The sequence below is a fragment of the Mytilus trossulus genome, chromosome 5 (genome assembly GCF_036588685.1).
Source record: "Mytilus trossulus isolate FHL-02 chromosome 5, PNRI_Mtr1.1.1.hap1, whole genome shotgun sequence".
NCBI classification, from domain to species: Eukaryota; Metazoa; Mollusca; class Bivalvia; order Mytilida; family Mytilidae; genus Mytilus; species Mytilus trossulus.
The window spans coordinates 80,207,727-80,233,624 of record NC_086377.1 but is presented as its reverse complement, the minus strand read 5'-3'; the positions used below and the strand labels follow the sequence as shown (position 1 = coordinate 80,233,624).

Below are 25,898 nucleotides of genomic sequence, written 5' to 3'. Positions count from 1 at the left end.
TTTCTGAATCATTTATAGTACTGTAAATTCAGAAATTATTGCGTGCATTTATTATTGCGATTTTGTCTTTTTTGACTTCATTGCGAATTTAATTATTGCGATATGATGCAAAGTCCTGTTTAATTCATATACACAATTTCAAAATGCGCGTTCAAATTATTGCGACTATAACCCTGTCGCATTTTTCGCAATAATAAAAACCTCGCAATAATTTCTGAATTTACAGTAACCATACATTATTATTGCATTATCTTCCATTTATGTAGAATAATTATATGAAGTCATTTAACCCTAGTCATGTTCTATAGTACTTAATTGATATGTTTTCTGATCTTGGTGTATTTGCAGTGGCAGATCCAGAACTTTTTTTAAGGGGGGTCTTCGCTAGTCGCGCTTCAGTGATTTCCTATATAATCACAATTTTTTTCCACAAAAGAAGGGTCCTAGGCCCCCTAGGGCCCCCTGGTTCCTCCTATGATTTGTTACTACTGTACAAAATTTGCTGTTGCTCCAAATGAAGAAACAACCCTAACCCTAAGCCTTAATTATCTCAATCATAAGTATTACTTTGTTCAATTTAAAAGAGTTGTACTTAAGTTACGTGCAGAGCAGGCATACATTTTCATTCGACTTATAAGGATAAAGGTTGTAAACTCAGGGCATTATGTTTTCTGATTTGTGAATCTATCTGTCAGTTTGTACTGTAATCGGTAAAAGATTTTGGTCAGTGTAGTTAACCATTAAGTTGTGGTCAAATTAAAACTTAGTAAATACACATAAAAATAAGGAGATGTGGTATGCGTGCAATGAGACATCTCTCTATCCAAGTCCTAATTTGTAAAAGTAAGGCCTTCAACATGGAGCCTTGGCTCATGTTCAGTATGAGGTTAACTTGGAAAGCTATATACCAATTTTGACCCTGATTTCATGATTCACTGAACCTAGAAATGTGATAGTGTAAAATTAAAATATTCTCAGGATAAAATTTTTAGCTTAGTTAGTTAACTATGCACTTTGGTCACTAGAACTTAAAACTTAGGGCATTATGATTTTGACATTAATTTCTTGGTTCACTTAATATAATATGCTAACAGGGCATGTTTTGCTATGAAAATATATATATGGGGGATAGGACCTTTATCGGGACTCAGGGATCGGGTGTTTTAAAGCTCGGGATTTAGGGATTACCCTTTCGGGTTCCCAGAATCCTTTTTTTTTTGGATTTCGGGATGTCAGGATTTACTTTATTTAAATTCAGGACCTCGGGATTGCTGTTTTTTTTTTTTAAGTCCAGGATTTCAGGATCAGGACCCCTCCTATCCCCCCTCAAATACATATTATTGTGATAAACATCTACACATATCACATCTAGTTTTTATTTGTACAAATGTAAAACAATGTATAGCACTTTTAAATGTCCTTCCCTTTTCAAGCGCCCTCTGTTTATATTGTCCAATCAAATGATTTTGACACTAATTTTGTGGTTCACATAATATATGCTAACAGGGCATGTTGTCCTATGGAAATATATATTATTGTGATAAACATGTACACATATCACATCTATTTTGTATTTGTATGATTGTATAACAATGTATATCATTTCAAAATATCATTCCTTTACCAAGCGCCCTCTGTTAGTATTGTCCTATCTAATGAAGTTGAAGTATGTCTTATTTTTGGCTTTCAGTCAGATATTCTGAATCCTCTAGTTAAATCCATGGACATGTAATTTTTTTCTACTTTTATGTTCTGTATTCAATTTCATACCTGCCAACTTTTCAAAATGTCCATGGGGGTTTTACATGCAAGATGGTTCTTTTAGTCCTACAAAACCTTCAAGGGGGCCTTCAAATATATTTTAATGTTGTTTTTTGGCTTCTTCATACTTTTACAAGCCTATAGCTATTGTAAAATTAACTGTTTTTTTATCCATTAGAAAAAGCAACAGTTGGTAGGTATGCAATTTAACTCTTTTAAAAAACTTGCTATTTTAAACACCTGTCTTTATGTCTTTACTTATTTTGTTTTGTAAATAAAGGCAACAGTAGTATACCACTGAATTATTGTGAATCTCTTGGGTTTTTTTTTTTTTTTTTTTAGAAATATATGTTTCTGTGATGAGAGAATTAATCATTATTTTTATAAAATGGAATAAAGATAAGTCATTTTACAACATATGAGTTATCTTTTTTTTATGCCCCATTTATGTGCATTATGTTTTCTGGTCTGTCCATCCCTTCGTCCGTCTGTCCATCCATTCGGCCTTCTGTTCCGCTTCAGGTTTAAGTTTTTGATGAAGTTGGAAGTCCAATCAACTTGAAACTTAGTGCACATGTTCCCTATAATATGATCCGTTTAATTTTAATGCCAAATTAGAGGTTTTCCTGCATTTTCACGGTCCACTGAACATAGAAAATGATAGCGCGGATAGGACATATGTGTACTGGGTACACATTCTTGTTTTGCCATGTTGGACAAAGTGAGTACCTACTTTATCTGCTTACCCTTCCGGAGCATCTGAGTTTTTGGTGGGGTTCATGTGTACTATTATTTGTCTGTTTGTCTTTTTCATTTTTAGCCATGGCGTTGTCAGTTTGTTTTAGATTTACGAGTTTGACTGTCCCTTTTGTATCTTTTTTCCCTCTTTTATATAATAAAATCAACTCCTACAATTATTAAACCCTTTTCCTTGAAATATTACAATAAGATTGCAGATATGCTGAATTTGTGCTCTTGCTTTTATGTAATTGTTTGAGGATTTTTTTTAAATTTTTGAAACACTTGAACTAAGTCATATTACAGCGAAAATTTAGTCACACATACATGTATTACAACCTGGCCATTTGGTACTTTGACCTATTTTATAACATATATTTGATCAGAATCCAGTGTAAGGAGATTATGTGTTTTTGTCACAGATGCAGTTACCAATCAAAAGAAGAACATCTGTAAGTAAAGGCCTTCAACAATGAACATACACGTCTTGAATGACACAAAACAAAATTCAGGCAATTATAAAAGAATTGGTTAACAAATTGTATCAGTTTCAAAAGTCTTGTGCACAACTTTTTATGCCCAACCTAGAGGCATTTTTTGTTTATTGGCTGTGCGTTTGTCAGTCTGTCCCACTTCAGTTTTTGGTCACAGTAGTTTTTAAAGAATTTGAAGTCCAATCAACTTAAAACTTAAGTACACATGATCCAATTTCATTGTCCATTAAACATAGAAAATGATAGTGCGAGTGGGGCATCCTTGTACTATAGACACATTCATTGAATTTGATCTCGAGTTAATGAAATGCATCATGGACTGGGTGTGTGTCATATACTAAAGTCAGGTCACTCTGATCTTTACTTTGACCTTTGACACTTATTAAGTAAACCCTTGGTAAATGTATGTCCATTTGAAAACTAAGATAATCTTAGATGGCTAGAGGAGTTGTATTTTAATGCAATCCTTTTTTTTAAGATATTCCTTTTCCAATTGGTGTCTGGATCACAACTTTTGTACAGTAAAACTTAAATAAACCAAACTTGTTTAGGGGCCAGCTGAAGGACACCTCCGGGGGCGGGAATTTCTCACTGCATTGAAGACCTTCTGCTGTTGTCTGTTCTATGGACGGGTTGTTGTCTCTTTGATACATTTCCCTTTTCCATTCTTAATTTTATTGGTATGCAGTTTATAAAGCAAAGTGGGGACATTTTGACTTTGTCTCTCATGAACATAATTTTTAAACCACAATTTGGATGCTGGAACATCACAGAATGTGGTGTATCATCTGCCAAAGACATGATATCAAGTCACTTTAACTTTTCAAAAAATCAGTTTCATGGTACTGAATTTCAAAGCAGCTACTAAATTGTTTGTACAAGGGGTATTAGAATATAGTAATCAAAAGTACCAGGATTATAATTTAGTATGCCAGACTCGCGTTTCGTCTACATAAGACTCATCAGTGACGCTCATATCAAAATATTTATAAAGCCAAATAAGTACAAAGTTGAAGAGCATTGAGGACTCAAAATTCAAAAAAATTGTGCCAAATACAGCTAAGGTAATCTATGCCTGGGATAACCCTGGCTATTAGCCTCTATGGTGCAACTTTGTACGAAAGTATCTGGTTTATTTTGTTTAAATTTTTATGAATTTTGTTAAATGCAAACTGCATAAAGGTATTTACACTTTTAGTATTTACCTGTATCTTGCCTCCAAATGACCTTAGATCAACTCTGAATCACATTTTTACGTCGAGCAACAATCACTTTTAAATTGTGATGTCAAATATTTTAAATTATGATGTGAAAGTTTACAGGAACCTGTGTGATTTTATGTAATGGCAGACAAATTTGCATACAAGTGTAAATACCTCTATTCTCAACATGCTCAATGCATATGCTAACTAGCAGTGAGATTGAACCTTTTGTATTAGTGTGACTTTGAGATGAAGAACAACCATGGTCTTGTAAGAATGTGTGTCATTCATTATTTATTATTAACCTTAGTAATTCTTTTCCATTTTAAAATTGTTCATACTCTGTGCTTATGAATAGAAAGTATCAATTAGAATAATAGGGAAATGTTTGTTTTTACTGAATGAAAACAGGGAAATTTCTTATCTAGATGAGACTGTTGATTTTCCCTTTTGAATGGTTGTACACTAGTAATTTGTGGGTCCATTTATAGCTTGCTGTTCGGTGTGAGCCAGTGTTCTGTCTGTGTTGAAGATTGTACTTCGAACTATAATAGTTTACTTCTATAAATTGTGACTTAGATGGAGAGTTGTTTCATTGGCACTCATACCACATCTTCTTATGTCTATATATGGAATTCATTCAAGATGGCTGCCATCAGGGTAATAAAAAAAAAACCATAATTTGTCATTAACTGACTTTTTTTATTTGTGATGATATGACTTGAGCATGGATGAACAAACTTCAGGTACAGTGTGAAGTCTCTTGTTCTCAATAGCATTTCATATATACAAAATATAATCAGGTCTGGTCCTCAACCGATTTGTTACTTAAAAAATAATCTGACAATGAAAAACTCCAGGTACAAATATGACAATTTTCAGATTATTACAGAATTTGACTAATTTAACCGTTTTACTAAATAATAAAGAATGAATAACAATTATCATAAAAAAAAAAAAAAATCCAAATTAGTTTTGAGAACATTTCTCTTGGAAAGAATCCTATACCAATGTAAGGGAAGCTTTTGACAGCCAATTAATTAGATGAGGACCATTATTATAATAATTTAACTAAACTATATGATTATATACAGATGAATTTAAGTACATATTGAATCATTATATTCAAATTTAAGTTCATGAACTTTTTAAAATTATAAATTCAAAACTTCATCAAACTATATAAATTATGAACAATATGACTCATTATATACATTACACATTAAAACAAATTATGTAAATTTCAACCTTGACTTTGACAAGTTCAAAGATCGAAAGGTCATAAAATCTGAGATTTCTTTGTCCTCCAAAAAACTAAAACATGTAAAAAATAATAAATATTGCACCACTTTAATAGACAAAATAACACCACAGAATTCTATATGAAGATGTGAATTTATATGGAATAAATATTCCTGTAGAAAGTAGGTCAATGACCTGAAATTATGTCAGATAGAAGGGAGATAACTGACAACTAGGTCAGATAGAAGGGAAGTAACTGACAACAGATGAAATAGTTATAGATGTCATGTGACAGGTTAATTTGGTCCCATTTAAAATTTATACAGTTCAAACTCATAAGTTAGTCAAAAAGTGATCAGAATCTATTTCAATTGTAAAGATAAAAACAAAGATTTTTTAAGAGATATTTTTTTTAGATACATTTCAGAAAAGAAGGAATTCTGTGGTTAAATTTGTGACTAGAGACATTTTATTCTAAAGTAATATTGCACTTATACTAAAACTCTGCTAAAATACCCACAACAGTGTGTCAAAAACTTTGTTCTTAAACGGCTCACTCACAACATATAAAACTGTGACAATCTATATTACCATATAAGGTAATACAAATGTCTATTTTTAGATTAAAAAAACGACAGATAGTTGATTGTCTAGAGTTAAGAAATTTAGTACACTTATTTGATTTGTAAAAGTAGATACAAATATTTAATAAATTCTCTTTCTATTTTGTATAAAAAAAACATGTGCTGAAGACTACAATCACCAAATGATACAATGTAGTGGAAAAACACCGTCCCATGAAACACATAGTTAATTGGGGCACATTTAGGTTCGTAAAGCAGCAGTCAGTCCTCACTTATACTAGATATTACAAACATTTATAATATTCTTAAAAGTCACAAAAAATTCTTCACAGCATTATAAAATCATGTTCAAGATTTTCAGCAATTGCAAATTTTGTGTTGATTCTATCAAATGCCAAACTTAACAAATGAACATTAAAATGTATTCATGTGAAATATAATGATTTTCTTAATTGCAATGTGGAACATTAACTATAAAAAGTAAATGAAAGTTAACTGAATGTTTTTTCAACAGGGGAAGTAACCCCTAAGTAGAGTTAAATTAATAAAAAAAAGAAAAATACAAAATACAATTGTATGACTGCTGCTCACCAAGCATAAATGTCCCCTTACATCTAAAGCACTAACTGTGTGGAAATTTAACAATATGCTATTACATTGTACCATGATTACAATATTAAATTTGTTAACCATTTCATTTATATCTAAAACCATTACAATATTAAATTTGTTAACCATTTCATTCATTAACTTGTATACAGAAATTGACTAGTTATGTTACAATGTTTTAACATGGCAAGGAGTATGTTCTCTCATTTTATTGCAACCTGGCCCGATTTCTTTTTATAACAGTGAGGCCTCCATAAGGGATAATCTAAATATGGTCATTTATTATTCAAAAGATGTGGTATGATTGCCAATGAGACAACTTTCTACAAGCATGTAAAGTTCAATCGTATTCTATTTTTCTTTATTTCCTTTCTTTTTTATCACAAATAATAATAAATTACAATTATCCTTATGGGAGCCTCAATAATTTTAAGCTCAAAATATGTTCACAACGATAGTAACAGAGAATACCCAAATAACAAAAGTTTAACAGTAACAGTTCCTGATCAAATAAACTATATGCAATTCTTTCAACAAACATAACCTACACACACTTAAAGTTTAATTTTTGGTGAAACTGACTGACAACTACCAACAGTTATGCTCCCTTGTTTGTATGGATTATGTCCCCTTGTTTGTATGGATTATGTCCCCTTAATTTATGCAATTCTGTCAACAAACATAACCTACACACATTTAAAGTTTAATTTCTTGTGAAACTGACTGATAACAGTTAAGTCCCCTTGTTTGTATGGATTATGTCCCCTTGTTTGTATGGATTATGTCCCCTTAGTTTGTATGGATTATGTCCCCTTGATTGTATGGATTATCTCCCTTAGTTTCATTCAGAATTAGATTTATAAGGGATGCAGAATAGCAAAAATAATTAAGCAAATAACTTTTCATAACAAAATTATCCAAGATAAAAGAAACAGATTTGATGTGGAACTTTGAATCTCAACAAAATTGTAATTTTTGGTCTATTTGAAATATGTCTTATATGAAAACCAGAATTAATATATATATTTCAATATGGTATCATTTTTAAGGAATTTGTACAGCAAAAATAACAAAATAGAATCTTTAATATTTCTGATGATATAAAACTGTCAATCATTTACACCCCATGTTTGACAAAAAAATGAAATCTTTTCAAAACCCAGTCAAAGCTATAAACTTGATTCTCTTTAACTTCCTACAGGACTTAATTTAAACCAGGTTATAGAAAGTTTTCATCATTTTTGTCAACTTATCAAGCATTTTTTCAACAATATAAAACATCTCAATGATACAGATGATCCATGTCATGGACGCTCTCTAATTCAATGATAATATGATGAATAATAAAATAAATAAGTTTTCAATAAATAATAAACATGACTTCATATTAATAAGGAATGCAAGAGAAATATATACAAAAATAATTTTTATTCAATGCCCTCTTCAATTTAAAATTAAAATGATAAAATTTAAGCTATTTAATTACCAAACTTTACATAAGGGGGTAGACCTTGATCCAGGGAGATAACTCTTTAATTCAGTGATGCGTTTGTAATAGTCAAGTCTTATTAATGTATTTTAAGCATTTACCTGAAACAGATTGAAAATAATCTATGTATCCTAAAAGCTTAGAATGTATTTATGAAAATGGCTGACTTAAACGTACTGATGATTTTGAGTTACTTCCCTTAACCTAGGTCTGCCACCTTAAAAGACAAATATAAAATGTGATTGAACAACAACATTCAACACTTGGTGTTACCATAGTCACAAAAAATAAATAAACTGACCAATCATCTTATCTAATACATCCTAAATGCCTTGGTTACCATGACAACAATGAATGTGTCACGTGACAGACAACAACCAATAGAAAAGTATGTCTCACACGAGTTTAAAAAGATAGATACATCTTTACAAATACACAATTTTACTCCATAACAATGAACTGTTTCACAGATTTTACATACCAATATAAAAATGGAATGTCTTAAGAACTTAATCCATCTAAACTCTGCTTGAAGAGGGCATGAACTTTAACAAAGATTGTAAAATATATAAATATTATCAATTTTTAACATCATAATAAATAAACAAATAGTAATCTCCTTATAAATATTCATAACAATTCTTAAAATAGAATCTTTTTTGTCCACCTCTGTAAGCACACAATCTATAAAATGTTTTAAATTGTTCATTCACGTTTAAAAAACATACTGTATTTGGTTGTATATACCCAGCATTAAATTTTGAAATTTGGTATGTTTCTTCTCTCTATCTTTTTACAATACCAATTGCCAATACATCTACTTAGCTTAATTTAACATGTTATACTTCTAAAAATCACCAAGACTGTATGCTTACAGAAGGTATGATAAAAAATCAAACTTTGAATTGTATTCAAATTAATAATTTAAGGTGGACTAAATGCTAAGATAAATAAATTAAGTATATCTATTCTATGTATTTACAAAACCTACAATGGTGGGATTTCGTTCGTGAAAAATAAGGGTCTATATACAAAATTTGTTCCGTAACTGGAAACAAACCAATAACCTTGGTATTAGGCCTCTTCTTAAGTACTCTTGTGCCATTGGGGTCCCATTTGGGGTATCTGGAAGAGAAAAGGAACTTGTTAGAATCATGTTTGAATAATTTAGACTCATAAGCAAAATGTTACTATGTAAGCAGGTATAAGATGTGCTTAACACAATAAAAATCCTCGGAAAATGTTTAATGGTTATTCTGCTTAAAGTTCAGGTTAGAAATACTTTTTTCTCAAAATGTCTTTTGTATAAACATGTCAAAGTGTACACAATAACATTATCTCCATGAAAAGAAAACAAATGTAAAAGTGACTAAATATCAACATGTAGAATTATCTGGGGTAATTTTAGGATGCAAGGCTGAAACAAAGCAAGAAATCATTAAAAGTGTAAATAGGAAATAGGAAATATTTCATTAAAATTATGTACCGGTACTGAAATATTAAACAAATAAAGAGAAGGAAAAAAGTATCTATTATAAGAGTTTCAAATATCTAATATTTTGAAAGTTTTAAAAGTGTTAATTTTCTATTAATGATATCAACATGCAAAAATTCACAAAATATGTACAATATCAAAACTTCACAAAATTTATATGAAAAAAATCTAAAAAAAATTGAAAAAAAATATTGTGACCACAAAGCCGTGAATGAAATAAAATTGGGTGTTATAAAAATGCTCACGTCGACCAACTAAATCTTAGTGATTAGAACATTGAAAAAAAGTTGGAAGACATTTTCTGAATAAATCTGTAATAATTTTTTTAATTTTAAATTTGGCAATATATTTGGTGCCGCTAACCAGGTTTTTCTATAAATAGAACATATATTACAGATTTAACTCCAATATCTTTTGCAAGATCTAAATATCCATTGTTTAAATCTTCTCTTCTGACAATATTTAACATTCCTTTTAAAATGTTTACCAATGAGAAGATTTAAACAGTTAATCAAAATATTTTAGAAATCATATGTTTTATCAACAATAGCTGACATTAGAAGGACTAAATGACACAGAAATAAAAATCTAACTTTTTTTTAATATGAAGACAATTTTATTATCAACTATTTAACTCAAATATTGTGTTTTTAGCCTCGGTCTCTGATTTTCGAAAAAAAAAATAGTTGTTGGTTTCCTTTCGAAAATCTAAAATAGAAGTTCATGTATAAAAACCAGCAAAAATCTTTTGAATTTTGAGCAATTAATGTTCATAATTCTGATTAATAAGAAACCGTCATTCTTTCCTCTTATGTACAGCTTTATTGTAAATAACAATCAAAGGTCACATGGTCTGATATCCGTCACCTTTATAACATGGTAGAGATGATGACACCTTACACCAAAATAGGGGGAAAATATAACATTGTAGGAATGATGACACCTTACAGCAAAATATGGGGGAAAATATTAAAACAAGTGGCCACCTTACACCAAAATATCCGGGAAAATATGTGAAACAAGTGGCCAAGAGAATCATTACCCTTACATAATTTTCCGTAAAAAACTAAATACTTTAAAAAAAATAAATTCAATCTATTTATGTAATTTCTGTAAGTAGAAAAAAGTGAAAATAATTTGTTATAAAAACCTCCCAGTGCAAGAATGTTACAATTGAAAAAGGCCAAAGAAAAATATGTTTTTGAAAATAAGATGCTTAAAATTAATTAAAAATGTTAATTCTGTATTTGACTTTATGATTTTTTTTTACTGAAGTTAATATAAAGGGGAAAAAGTTCTAACTATTACACTGAAGATTAGGTCTCCTACATAAAAAAGATGAAACAGTGCTCTTTATTTATCATCATCTCACTACAATGTTCTAAACCATGTGACTTGTCAAACTCAGGTCATGTGACTTCTGATGGTAAAATAATCTTGAACACCATACAATTGGATTAATACCAAGAAGCAACAATTTTCACCAGATATACTACACGAAAGATTCATCTAACACCTTTTACAACCGACCAACACCGTTCACCCACTTACACATTTTTCTATTACTATCCTGTAACCCCTACATGTCCTGAAGTTTTGGACTTGTCCAGTTGTGCTACAGAATAGGGGAATATCATGTGATCAAATGTTACAGAATAGGGGAATATCATGTGATCAAATGTTACAGAATAGGGGAATATCATGTGATCAAATGTTACAGAATAGGGGAATATCATGTGATCAAATGTTACAGAATAGGGGAATATCATGTGATCAAATGTTACAGAATAGGGGAATATCATGTGATCAAATGTTACAGAATAAGGGAATATCATGTGATCAAATGTTACAGAATAGGGGAATATCATGTGATCAAATGTTACAGAATAAGGGAATATCATGTGATCAAATGTTACAGAATAGGGGAATATCATGTGATCAAATGTTACAGAATAGGGAAAGCGATCATGTGATCAAATGTTACCACACAAAGAAAAGTGTACCTTCTATTTAAAGAATAAGCTGAATTGAACAGTATGCTTTGTTTTTAGAATAAACTGAATGAAAAGTACATCTTTTTTAAAGAATAAACTGAATTGAATAGTACGGTTGTCTTTTTTTTAAAGAATAAATTGAATTGAATAGTACAGGGTTTTTTTCCAAAAATAAACTGAATTGAAAAGTATGTCTTATTTTAAAGAATAAACTTACATATTGAATTGTATGTCTTTTTTTTTTTTTAATAAACTAAATTCAATAGTTCTTTTTGTCGCAATAAGAAAATAAATTTCCAATCTAGGAGTATTATACTTCAGAGAGATTTTGCCGTATTCACCCACTAATCAAGGACTAAATTCTTGTGTTAAGATAAACCATAAATTAACACTGGTTTTCCCAATAAAGAATTTTTGGACTCATAAAAACCAAAATCTTTTCAAAAAACATTTAGCATAATTAGTAAACATTTTAAGTGAAAACATCTAATATTATACCTACCGATTAAGAACATTGCTGTCTAATATGGTCTGTTGGCATCCTTTGGGCGTTTCAGCTGTACCTTCAAACGTTTCATACCAATCTGGAATCCGTTCATAGCCTGGATAGCAGCCTGAGCGCTTGTTGGATTATCAAAACTGACAAATCCTGAAAAAAAGTCAATTAATGATGAGGTTTTAACACCAAATTCCAGCAATTTGTCACGCTTTGTATAAGGAACTCATTTTCAAAATTTTAATTTAAACAAGAAAAAGTGTGTGATGCATTGAAAACATTATCTGCATATAATGGTGAACATGATTTGTTAAGAGAAATTTTCATAGTAATTGAAGCTGAAAGAAAAGTCTGAAACATCTTTTTAAAAATGAAAATCTTGTTTACTTAGCTACAATAATTTACTTTCACGAGTAAAGAAATAAAATAAAGTATGCAGCAAGAAAAGTATTGTATAATTTGAACATCTATGAGTGATCTGCAAATATCCTCTCTCCTGCAATCCCGTCTCCAAACTTTAAAATCAACATCTACTCACTTCTTTATCTAATTCTGATTTCAAACTCTAATAAAAATCACCCCCCCCCCCCTTTTCAAGGTCCGTCTTCAAACTTAAAAATCATCTAACTCTTCCCTATAGTATCCTTGTTTGAACAAATCACATTCTTTTTCCAACTTTGAAAATAATGAATGAATGGTAGTATCTTGAAAGAAAGCAAGCCCCCCCCCCCCCCCCCCCCATCCCCTCCTCAAACACTAAAACTTAACTCAAGCCTATAACCAACAGATTCCAACCCCCATTCCTTTAAAAGTTATCACCTTTTCCATTGCAAAATTTAGACTTAATCCTTACTCATCCCATTCAAAGTATATCCTCTCCCCCAACACAAAATCTTCACCTAACCCCAACAAACAGACTACAACCCCCACCCCCATTAATGTATATCAAATTCCTAATTTTTCACACAATAAATAAATAGTCAAAATATGGGTACATCAGTCATCATTGTATAACAATTTTAAAAGGAACAATTTAACAGAACACAAAAACATCTATCTACAAACACATTCATTGATCCCCCCCTTTTTAAGTATCAGAATTCTTACCAAAGCATTTGCTTTGATTAGTAGCACGATCAACGTAAACTTTAGCACTGATAACTGTTCCAAATGGCATGAACATCTGAGCGAGTTCTGCGTCTCCGAACTCCTGTGGCAGGTGGTAGATGAACAGGTTACAACCCTCTGGACCTGTAAGTATAACTGTTGGGTATATACAGAATTAAAACGGGTTCACAACAGAGTCAAATACTACAGTATAGACAACATAGGAATCACCTGTCTTATAAACCTGGGCCTTACCTGGCTATACCCACCGTGGGAGTCAAGGGCAGAGTATTACTTGTCTTATCAACAAGGCTATACCCACCGTGGAAGTCAAGGGCAGAGTATTACTTGTCTTATCAACCAGGCTATACCCACCGTGGAAGTCAAGGGCAGAGTATTACTTGTCTTATCAACCAGGCTATACCCACCGTGGAAGTCAAGGACAGGGAACATCGTGTCTTATAAACCAGGCTATACCCACTGTGGAAGTCAAGGGCAGAGTATTACTTGTCTTATCAACCTGGCCATACCCACTGTGGAAGTCAAGGGTGTAAAACACCTCTGTAGGAGCAAGGTTAAATGATTGAAAAGGGACTTTATCATTGATGGATGAAAAATATTAAATAATTGAAGAAATAAAAGTACTTTTTTGTAGATTTATATCTATTTTGGGTTGTAAAAAGCTTTTTTAAGAAGTTTCAGTTGATCTTTTCTGATTATCAACCATGGTTCTTCAGGAATTTCATGTAAGCCATTGTAAGGTAGTAATTTTTCAAAGATTTTGTAGGATGATGATACAGTCGCCCTGGTAAATCTTTTAATCAATCGGGATAGCAATAACTTTACTAAGAAATGGAAGCTGGAATTGTAGGGCTGGTAATATTTCATGGGTTATAAGACTGCAGTGAAACCTAAATATAACATGAACTGTTTCAAAATATGAAAATCTGATCATACTTTGTAACGATCCTTGTATCAAATATGCAAATACTGTACAACAAACTTGAAAGACTCTGTCACGACAGTTAGAAGTTAGTGTTACTATGACAACTAGAAGTTAGTGTTACTATGACAACTAGAAGTTAGTGAGTGTTAATTTCTATATACATGTATATAAAATGTAGTTTTATCAATTATCTCTGAAAAAAATCTACCCTTTGTAGTGAGTTTTAAAATAATATCATTGTTCTTTGATGACAGTGCATATCTTTTATCAACTTGTTTTCTTACTGGAATATTTAAAATGAGGCTTTCATTTTCTCTTTGTCAAAAAGTTGATTTTCTTTTGTAAACTAAATACACTAAATTATTTGGCATCTTGACTTTTGTGACAGATTTATAGCTTTAAAATGTGAGAAAATGTCTGTAGTTTCATTTATTTTACCAATTAGGTCTCTGAACTGATTTTTTAATGAGTTATACAAATTAAATTTCTTCTTCTAGAAACCAAGATAAGTGCTGTGTAATTGTGTTGTACATAAAGTTACAGAGTAGAAACATTAGCATGCACAAACCCACACTCAAACATTGGCACCATTAAACATTATAACAAAGTTCAAATACAACATTACATCCAGTTGACATTGTGACATATAGGTTTTTTCATTACAAATTCAAACAAACTACATGTTAATGATGGTGTCAAAGAATTGAATCAGCTTAAATTTCCTTTTTCTGTTATGGACAATTAATTAGTTTCTACATTATCATTGAAATAACTTTCATTCTTCATTTGTTCTTTACTTTTCCAAAAAAATAAAATATTTGACTACTGGCTTATTTGCTGATAAAGGGGGGATAACTTAAATAATTCATAGGAAAGTGTTTAACAGATGTCAATAATTTTCCCTTATTCTCAATCTATTTCAGAAAGATTAATATAATCTTCATTTTTTGTAATTTTTGATGATCAAAGGGAGGTTATTTACATACTTTTTCCAATTTCAAATGATCAAAGGGGAGATAATTCACAATAAAGAAAATGACTTACCTTCCTTCTGAGCCGTTGGTAATAATGCGGCTTGTGCTGCAAGAGTCTGCTGGATTGCCCCAAAAGCTGGGTAAGCTGAAATATTCATATCTATTAGAAATAAAACGGAAAGTCCAATATTTAGAAACTTTTTGAAGTATAACAGTTTAATTTCTGAACAAATGAAATAATAAGTTTAAAACACTAAAACCATTCACATGTCCATGTTTGGCTCATTATCAGTAATTGACTCTTTTAAACATCTAATTGATTTTTGTCTTTTGGAAAATTTGGTGTTGATGGCAAAACATTTTATGTTCTAAAGACTTTTTGTCTTTTGATTTTGGCATTGTAAATTTTATAGACTAATGATTTTATTGCTGAAGACATTGTTGATCTCTTGTTGTATTTTTGTTTTTCAGTGTTGATGGGTTGCTGTGTCCTCAATATAAAGCAAATATCTCCTTTCAGCCATATTGATGTTTTATCTTACAAAAGCTTGAAAACAGACTTTGGCAAAACCATGAATAGAAAATATTGATGAATATACAATTTTTCTTCAATCCAAGATAAACATTCATTCAATTTTGTAGACAAAAAATTGGGTTCCTGAACTGAAAACCAGTTTTATCTGTTAACCTTGAGTATAAACTTACCAATTCCTGGATAAGCTTGGACAGCATATGCCTGGATTGGATCACCATTGGCTACTTGGGCTGTAACAGGTAGAGAAATGTTACGGGCTAGAAAATAAAAGGTTAGTCCAAGCTGTTAGCACATGCAAAAATAACTAAACAGGGTTAGGCAAGCATAGAAATAACTAGATGTCGAAAGTAAGAAATAAACCAATGTTCTTAATTGAAAGTAACTAGATTAGAAGAAGCAATATTTATATTAAACTAAATATAAAATTAGTAGCTTAGTTAGAATCAATAAAATAATAATAGATTGAATAAGTATGTTATGTACAGAACTCAAATGTAATCATAATAGAAGAAAATGGTAGAATAAAAGATTTAGAGTTAATGTAAATTTAATGAAGCAAATCTTTTTTCGCTAAAACTTTTGACTACTTTAAAATAAGTTAATATGCAGGTTATAAGTATGATATATAAGCATGCAAGCTGAAGACTATATACATAAATAAAGCATAAGAAAGCAAACTTTATTCGCTGAAATTATTGATTGGAAAATGTTTAAATTGAATGAAACCAAGTAAGCAGTGTAATGGCATGTAATGGGTGCTAGTGTAAAAGCAGGTTTGAATTGAAATCAATGCCATGGATTTTTCCAATATTCAACAATAGGTTAGGAATTCACTTATAACAAACAATAAAGTAGATTTTGAAATGAAGCAGTAAACATAAAATTTCAAGTATCACACCTTATATTGTAAATTTATTTTCAAGAGCAGAAAATTCAAATTCACTTTGATATTATTCTTTTTTATAGTTTTTTTGACTTTTGAGAAATATAATTAAGTGTAAATATGAGTTATCTCCCTTTATACAATAAGTGTAAAAGTGAGTTATCTCCCCTATATAACAAGCTGCCATTTTCTGTTATATTGTGAGCTATAATACATACCTGTCAACGTCTGAAAGTGTGAATGCGGGTCATAACCTACATTGAGGAAAAAAGGATAAAATCATAATGTGTTCAAATTTATTCTAGGTTAAGGTAGTATAGGTTTTGTTTGCCATCTTTGATCAAAACATTTTAATGATATAGGCAAATTATGATGCTACAGTAGTATGAAATATCTTGTGAGACTCAACATTTATAAATAGTTATTTTATCTTATGAATACAAATACTGATTAGTTGGTTTTACAATTCAAAAAGTTTTAAATTTTGCTTTATAAGGGGAGGTTACTCTGATAAATTAATTTTATAAAAGAATGCACAATATTTTTTCTATTTTATTATACATATAATACATTTGTAGAAAGAATATATTTACACATATATGTCATTTGTTGTTATATGGGGGAGAATCCTGATTATTTCATTAATGGTTCTCAAGATTTTTGGACTGATAATATTCTCACTAATAATTAGCATGATTAGAGGGGGGGAATAAAGTTCTTACATACAGAAAATCAAACAAATGTTTTCATTTCTGTTTTTATCTTTTTGTGTTTGAATTTTCTTAATCTAAATAATTGATTAAAATGTAGATTAAAATAGTATATTATCTACAATTTTAAAATGACAGCTTATTTTTAAGGGGAGATAATGATATATTAAAGGGAGATAATAAATTATAAAAGTGAGTGAATGAATACAACATACCTATATCAACAAGCTGGCACTCACCAGGATAGTGAGGTATACCATTAGCATAAATCTCTGGTGTTTGTCCATTAGCCTGTTGCATTTGGAAACCTGCCATTGATGTGGGGGACAAAACACTGGGAGGGGCACCATTTAAGGTGGCAGCACCTAAAATACAAACAAAATTATCTGAATTGATTTAAGCTAACCTCCTAGTATTAACACAGCTAAGTGAAGGCAGTTTTTTTACAACCTAAAAAGTATGATTAGAAATTGTATTATACATTATTTTAGTAAGTTTCAAAATAACTATCTGATGGTTGAAAAACACTTATTCTTTTATAACAAACTTGACTTGATAAAAAAAAAGGATTAAATATATAAAACAAATTACTTAAATTAAAAAGGCATGAAAATCTTCTAAAACAATTATTTTAAATATATTGAAATTAAATTTTAATAAAATAAGTGCCTCAATTAACTAAAAAAAACCAGACATACCATTAGAAAGAGCCAGTGTGGCGGTAGTTGGGGTCAGTGCATTGGTAGAGATACCATTGGGTGCGGCCAGCGCCCCAATCTGTGGAATATGACCCAGGGAGGTCACTGGACTAGCCAAGTAAGCTCCTTGTGAAGCAGCCATCAGTGCTGCTTGTTGTTGTGGAATCTGGAATGATAAATTGTAATATTATTAAGGTTAATTGTAACTGAATAATTGTAATTGTAATAATGTTAATTGTAATATTGTTAATTGTAATTGTAATCAAGAATCTTTTAATTGTAATAATGTTCAATAGTTATTGCTAGATTGTAATTGTTAAATTGTAATTGAATAGATGTTAAATTGTAATTGAATAGATGTTAATTGTAAATTTGGTAACTGAATTTGTAAATATGAAAAAATAAAAGTGAAAAGAAAGATCCACAAAATTATTTAATTAGTTCAGTTCTTTCCCAGATATACAAATTTATTAATTGTTACTTTAAACATGTAAGTCCTTTTAAATTTGGCAAACACAAATAAATATATGCTTATATACCCAACACTTTAACTAAAATTAATTTGGCTCGTTTAATTTTCTTAAACTTTTGACAAAGTATTTACTTTGATCCTTTGACAAAAATATAAAAATTTCAAAAAATTTGAACCAACAGTTATATCAGAAAAATTACACTGGTTATATAGCAGATTGACAAAAACTTATTTTGATCTTTGAAAAGCTTATTTTTCCCTTAACAACACAACGTAATTAAAACGTTTAGCTGATTTTATAGAGTTATCTCCCTGTAGTGTTAGGTACCACCTTAAATGGATGGAAACTATTTGCATTGAAGAGAAATATCTCCAAACAAAAAACACTAATACAGACATCAAGTAATGTCTCTAAATTGTTTCAAACTTATCTTTACCACAAATGTATTGTAAGTTTAATGAATACTACCATACCTGAGCGTAAGCTCCGTAAGCACCAAGATTGGAAATTGCAAAAGGGTTCAGAAGACCCAAGGGACCAGTCATCTGCTGCATACGTCTGAGTTGTCTTTCTTTTTCTGTATCAGCAAATTTAACTACTAAACTAGATGATGCACCCTAGATAAATAGAAATATATGCCAAAGATTAAAAGTCATGTCTTCATATAATTCTCTTTTTAGTTTCTTACCTGTTTTAGGTTATTTGGTTAAACTTCCTATTTAAATCCTCTTTTAGTTTATTTTGTTTAAACTCAACTGATCAAACACTTTCTTTTAAATATTTTCTTCAATATTAGTCAGTAATACATGAATAACAAAGAAAAAAGTTCACAGTGCTAACTTAGGGATCAACAAAATGTGCATAAATTAATCCTCTTTCAAATATCCTAAACTTAGTATAAACTAAAAAAAAATAGTTTTAGAGAAAATAATTCATTAATAAGAATAACTTCATTTTCATTAAAGAAGCACAACAAACTATTTCTTCAAAAATCAAAAAAGTTCTTGATAATCTTGAAAATATACAATAAGTAAAATCATACAATGTATGTATCCCTCCTGATTCTAGCTAATGCTGGATAAATTATAAGGCAAAGAAATTACCCATGAAGATTTACAATTTTTTGCATCCCAGAAATAGTTTTCTCAATCATGTTAATTAATAGATGATGATTTCTGGTTTAAAACCCTCCCATGTGTTAGCTAATCTAATTATTTCTCCTAATTAGTTTTCCTGTTGATGTAAAACATAAATTGCATTCTAGCAGTGATAATTTGTGGTTTATCAAGTAGGTTTAGGTATGCACTTTGTGCACTAATCTACAGTAATATAAAACGTTAAATATAAGTTGTAAACCATAAACAAATTCTGAAATTCGGTAATATAAAAAATGTTAAATATAAGTTGTAAACCATAAACAAGTTCTGAATTTATAACCTCCATGTTTTATCGATATAAATCATATAAGAATAAAATAAATAGAATTATATCAGCTACATATTTTATGATAGAAATCCTAAAAGAACGAAATAAATATATAGAACTTAGTTTGGAAAAGAGCAAACTTGACATGGCTCAAAAAAGTCATTTTATCAAAAAGTCATTTATATCTTAAAAAAAAAACCAATAAATTATGTAATTTGATTTATATAGGCTACTTATGTTATCATAGAAATCATAAAAAAATGAAAGAAATCATAAAAAATGATAGAAATCATAAAAAAATGATAGAAATCATAAAAAATGATAGAAATCATAAAAGAATGAAATAAGTCGATATTAGTTTTGAAAAAAACATGGCTTTCAATAAGGTCATTTTATTATAAAGTCACTCATATCTTTAAAAGAACAAATAGTCTAGTAATATGACAGTATAAACATTGTTATACTTTATAAAGTCATGTATATCTTAAACAGAGCAAACAGTCCAATAATATGACATACATTGTTATAACTTACAGGCATAGTCTGACTTCCGTGTAGAGCACTAATGGCTGAATGGGCTTCTGTTGCTGTTGTAAATTTAACAAATGCACAACCTATAATAGAATGATGATGAATTTTATTGACCATTTCTCATTTCTGCAGGAATATTCACAGAATATTATTGATTTGTATAAGCCTTTGAAGGATGAATTGGTCTCCATGAGTTATTCTTCCCTTCTTAGGATGTAATATTAAATTTTCCAAATCTAATTTTCTTAGTTTTCACAATCATCCATCAACTAATTGATTTACAATCCAAAACAATTGTTACTGAAAGAAATTCCTAATACCTTTTCTCTTTTGGACAGAAGCTTTGTACAGCTGATTTGTTCAACACAATATGACTTTTTATATCTAGGTTTTTTTTTAAAACTCCTGTTAAAATGATTTGATTTAAAGGTAAAGTAACTAAAACTAGCAGGTTTGGCAATTTAATAAATGAATTTGTCAGAAATATAAATTTTTGGAATAGTGATTGGCAGCTGTGCAAAATCTCATGATATAACACTACCCTGGTCATTTTTTAGATAATGAGTTTATACATGTCAAAATTTTATTCTTAAAAATTACAATAAAATATTTCACAAAATATCTCAATATTTTTTTTAATTTTATTTTAACTATCAAATAGAAATAAAGTCATATAAACACCACTGAAAACACTTTTGAGTTTAACTTTAAGTTTAGAATAAGAATAAAACCGATACATATGAGAAATGAACACCGGAAGTTTATTATTACAGGAGATATTAGATATCAAGTTATTACCTTTACTGTTACCATTCTGATCTCTCAGGATTGTACATTCTTCTATTGTTCCGAATGGCTGGAATAACTGTCTTACATCGTCTTCTGTCTGTTGCTTATTTAACATACCAACAAAAAGTTTTTTATCTTCTGTAAAATAATATTTTCTTCGAATAAAATAATTTGTAAATCACCGCTCACTGAACTTCGTGTTATGAAAAAGATAGAAATATGACAGCAGAGACGGAATAACACCGACTTTCCGTATCAATCACGACAAAGATTTTTAATATTTATATAACACAATTTAAATCGATTCCAATCGATCTACGTATATTTATTTAACATAAAATATTCAGTAGATGTTTTCAGGAATAAATGGAAATATAAATTGGTCTGATTGTTTAGCAAATCGGTTTTATACCGTCCGCCATTGATTATAATAAGAGCGCACTATGATACACTATAAACTAGAGAAGCACCTGTATTCACAATGCAAAGAGGTTGATGATGTAAAAATGTAATCAATTTATTGATTAATTTGCCAATTATTCTGTCTTAATGAGAAGATATACACAGGGGCAATCGATAACCACCGAGACTTGACGAATGAATCAGAGATTGATAAGAAGTAATTGGTTCGTTGGAAATATTCCATTCCTCGAGTTCCATTTTACCTCCATTCACTTTCAGTGATGAAAGATGCGCGTGACACGACAGATTTCTCATAAAACATTTCATTGATTATTTCACTTTCCAAAAATAAAAATGGATACAATGTCCGTCTGGTAAAACTGATAAAAATGTCGAGATGCGATATGATTGTCAATGAAACAACTATCAACCAGAGTTAAAAGCAACACAATACGACCTTCAACTATGTTTTAAAAAAAAAGCATGATACATTGTCTACTATCACTACTTAGATACTTATTCAAAAATGAGACCAACTTTAACTTTACGTCTGAGGATCTAACTCATGTGAATTGTATACTTCTTGCTGTTTTGGTTTGACAAGTTTCATTTTAGTAAATAATGCGAAATTTTATGTCATTAATATCTATAAAGACAGAACGATTTTATTTGGAAAACAATCTCCATGACAGCAGTCTGTAACTTATTGTCTCATTTAATGGGATTCATTTATTGAAAAAAGTTGACGTTTAACTTGAAAGTACATTGAGCCCTTATAATTGCATTTCATGATAATATTGAGAATATTTAAGAAACTGTAATGACACTACGGTACTTATGTTACTTCAACAGTTCCCGCATTTCGACAACAAATGTCTCTTCAGTGACGATAAAGGCCAACATATTTGATAATCCAAAAAAATAATGAGCGTATAAACCCCCTAAAAAATGTATAAGATTTAATAACTAGTACCAATTAGAAAAACAATCATTAAAGTTTACTTAACAAATATTAAGTCTATTTATATTTGTTATATGATTTCAAAATGATCTCTTTTGTTTAATACATTTGCCCATGTTAAATAAACGATTTTTATTCATCTCGAATATTTAAAATAGAAAAGACACAGGTACCCTTATTGTGTGTGACATTTACTGATTTAATGGTTTTGAGACCGTAATTGTGCGTTGTACAAATCAATGACTCATTAGTTTGGATGCAATATTGTCAAACCCAGAAGCATTATAATTTCCGAGTCGGCTTTGGGAATAAGAATTGATCTGGTTCCGAAAAATCAATACGGTTTATTATCCAGTGATGGAATGGTTCCGTTATACCGAGGGTCGATACGGGGGTATTTTAGGTACAAAGTCAATATTCTTTGATTTTCAGATCTAAACTTGACAAATGGGTTTAATGTGTTCGTATATATCTATATTTCGATCCTTTAACAAAAGTTTATATTTGTCTCAAAGATTAATCAAACAAGTGCTTGGATACAAGCGAGAAATAGAACATGGTAATGCGAGCACCAGCATAACCTAACGGAATTATACACGTAAAACTCCCACCCAATGAATGTACGCAACTAAGACCAACAACGGTCTTTTAAATAAGTTTCCTCAGTTTCATAGTATATCTATTTAATAAAACACTCCAATAACATATCTACGTTCATTGTAAGTTTTCACAAACTGTTGTTCTCGAGCATACATTTGGTAACACTGCGTTTTCATATTTGCATATTATTTCTACATCCCGTCGTAAACCTCTATAAAATAAATGTAACCAGGGCCTCAAGACGACAACGACGGATCCCATTAACGGTGGTCACGTCTAAAAAGAACGATCTATGAAGAAATGATTGAGTTAAGGGAAGCTAGTGAAAGTCATTATAATCTTAAAGTACCAGGCGATCGATCGGCAACCAACTATTTACGTCAGCCAGATTTTGATATTTCGTTCCAATAAATCAAAGACTTGTAGAGATAGCATGAAGGATTCTGATGAGGTTCAAGATTGTTTATTTATACTGAGAATAAAAGATTTTGTTCAAGATTGTTTATACTGAGAACAACAGTTTTACGTGTGTATCCCTTTTTCAGGTACAAATCGCAGCAAATTGTTGATGAAAACTCCTATATTTTCAAAGTGACGTCTCCTCTTTAGCTTTTCAAACATCTGCCTTTCATATTTCAAGAAGAAAAGAGTTTGAAACGCGCTTCTACCGCATCAAATTAGATAAAATCAAAATGCTTCCTGTTTCCTTTATTTTGCATTGCATTGTCACAAGTTATCAGTTTTAATTTTATAAAATCTTATTTCCATTATCAAGTTGCAGGTGTACAGACATGAAAATTCATGCTGAAATATTTCCCAGATACTCGTTGTTTTATTCTAAAGTAAATACATCAATGACATTAGTATACCATTGACGTTTTAGTAGTTTACTGTACATACAGAGTACCAAATACAATAACCGTATGCAGCTACTTTGAAGTTATAAAAAGACGCGGTTTATACCTGGCTAATTACGGTATCGTCAAATTGAAATTACAGGGCATATTTGCCGGATCATTCATCAAAAATTCTTTTCTATTTTTACCGCTCGTTTAAAATGAAAACATCTGGTTTCACTAAAAGCAAAAGTAAATTTCTGTTAAACCAGAAACCCCTTGATGTAATGGCAGTTTAATTAAAACTGAATCGCTGGATAAAATAACATTCATTTACGAGGCCAACTTTTAAGAGAGGTGGCGCACTTCCAAATATATCCTTCCAGATTTATACAAATACCCTTTTCATAAACAAAATCGGCACATCTGCCATGAACATCATCTGCCGGTGGCTACGAAAACAAAGAAGTTAAAATCCAGGTCAAATTTTATCAAAAAATATTTGAAAAGATTGCTCTTGTTCTCTCGTGTTCTCTCCTAGTAATGTTATGTAATGTAAGATAAGGGCGTCTATAGAAAAAAAATCATCTTATATCAAAATTTAACAAGATGTAATAAAATGTACCAGACTGCCAGAATTTAATCGGAATTTTTGAAATTTTAATTTCTGTTTTTTAAATGATTTGTATTTTCTGTTGAAAACACAAAGATGAAATATTTTAACAATGATAAAACAACACGGAACAGCTGCCGTATTTGTGCGAATTCATTGGTCCATAAAATACGTCTCAGCCAGTGACAAAAAAAGTTTCAAAACTTTTTAATTTATAAAATACATGCACCTCATAACGCGGTAACATGTGGTATTCATATTATAAAACAATATTTTAAATCTAATATTTCGGTTAAGTAAAAATAGTAATGCATAAACCAACCCCTCTTTGTCAAGTGTGTAAGGTATAGACCAATGCCCCTTTGTGAGGTCGGCGGAAAGGTTATTCATACACAAATAAACACACATTAACAGATGGCTAAATTAGAGGGCCAACTGTCGTCTATTTTTTTCGACACTTGCTACCGATTTTAATGGGGTTCTGTAGAGGGAATATTATCTCTATACAAAAGGTTGAATAAAAAAGTACAATGCCTATTGATTTAATTTATTACTAGAATAATTTACGTCCGTGTGTCGTTTTTCGAATCTATTGAATTTAATTATTCCAAACTAGTGTAATTTTTCGCATCATTTTAATCAATTTGTACGGAACTAGATAAGATAAAGCCAGCATGACCCGTGCATGAGATAAAACACTCAACACTTATTATAAATAAATTAAGCGTAAATCGGTTCTCTCTTTTTCCATGACAAATTTGTTTGACATACTTATTTAATTTACTAAATTTCCTAATCTCCTTATGAGCAGACATCAAAAGTTACTTCCGACCATAATTTCAGATTTTAGCACTGCATACGAAAACCATCATCAACATTTTGGCAGCTGCCAAAACCAATCAATTTTCTTTTCTACAAGAATTTTCCATTTGTCTGATCATTAATTTAACTCCCTATCTTGAACTCTCTTAGTTTATGTATTATAGATAGCGTGCTTAAAATTCCTTTTCATATCAAGAATTAAAAGATTCACTGCTGCACATTCTTTTTAAACATAAGATGATCTCTTTTCTTGTCGGTATTTATAAAGATAAGTAAAAACACAAAAATACTGAACTCCGAGGAAAATTCAAAAAGGAAAGTCCCAAATCAAATGGCAAAATCAAAAGTTCAAACACATCTAACGAATGGATAACAACTGTCATATTCCTGACTTGGTACAGGCATTTTCTTATGTAGAAAATGGTGGATAGAACCTATTTATATGTGTTTTAGTCAAATTTGAAAGACTAGGCTATTTTTCAATGTAAA

The 25,898-nt window shown here is 30.3% G+C and overlaps 1 protein-coding gene across 19 annotated transcripts in view; it reads right to left on the bottom strand.

Moving 5' to 3' along the window:
* Positions 1–8,909: 8,909 nt before the first annotated feature.
* The window catches only part of LOC134719192 (CUGBP Elav-like family member 4), a 113,579-nt gene continuing 96,590 nt past the window's right edge, over positions 8,910–25,898 (bottom strand). For 3 of the 19 annotated variants that reach the window (XM_063582184.1, XM_063582200.1, XM_063582201.1), the window contains 11 exons: positions 21,185–21,313; positions 20,375–20,469; positions 18,904–19,047; positions 17,958–18,123; positions 17,475–17,624; positions 16,768–16,803; positions 15,837–15,923; positions 15,202–15,291; positions 13,212–13,367; positions 12,111–12,257; positions 8,910–9,244 (listed from right to left, as the gene is read on the bottom strand). In XM_063582184.1, coding sequence (XP_063438254.1) covers positions 12,130–12,257; positions 13,212–13,367; positions 15,202–15,291; positions 15,837–15,923; positions 16,768–16,803; positions 17,475–17,624; positions 17,958–18,123; positions 18,904–19,047; positions 20,375–20,469; positions 21,185–21,313 — 1,181 coding nt within the window. In that variant the 3' untranslated portion in view covers positions 8,910–9,244; positions 12,111–12,129. The remainder of the gene's footprint in view (positions 9,245–12,110; positions 12,258–13,211; positions 13,368–15,201; positions 15,292–15,836; positions 15,924–16,767; positions 16,804–17,474; positions 17,625–17,957; positions 18,124–18,903; positions 19,048–20,374; positions 20,470–21,184; positions 21,314–25,898) is intronic. The other 16 variants (XM_063582186.1, XM_063582202.1, XM_063582189.1 and 13 more) reach the window with 15 other exon arrangements.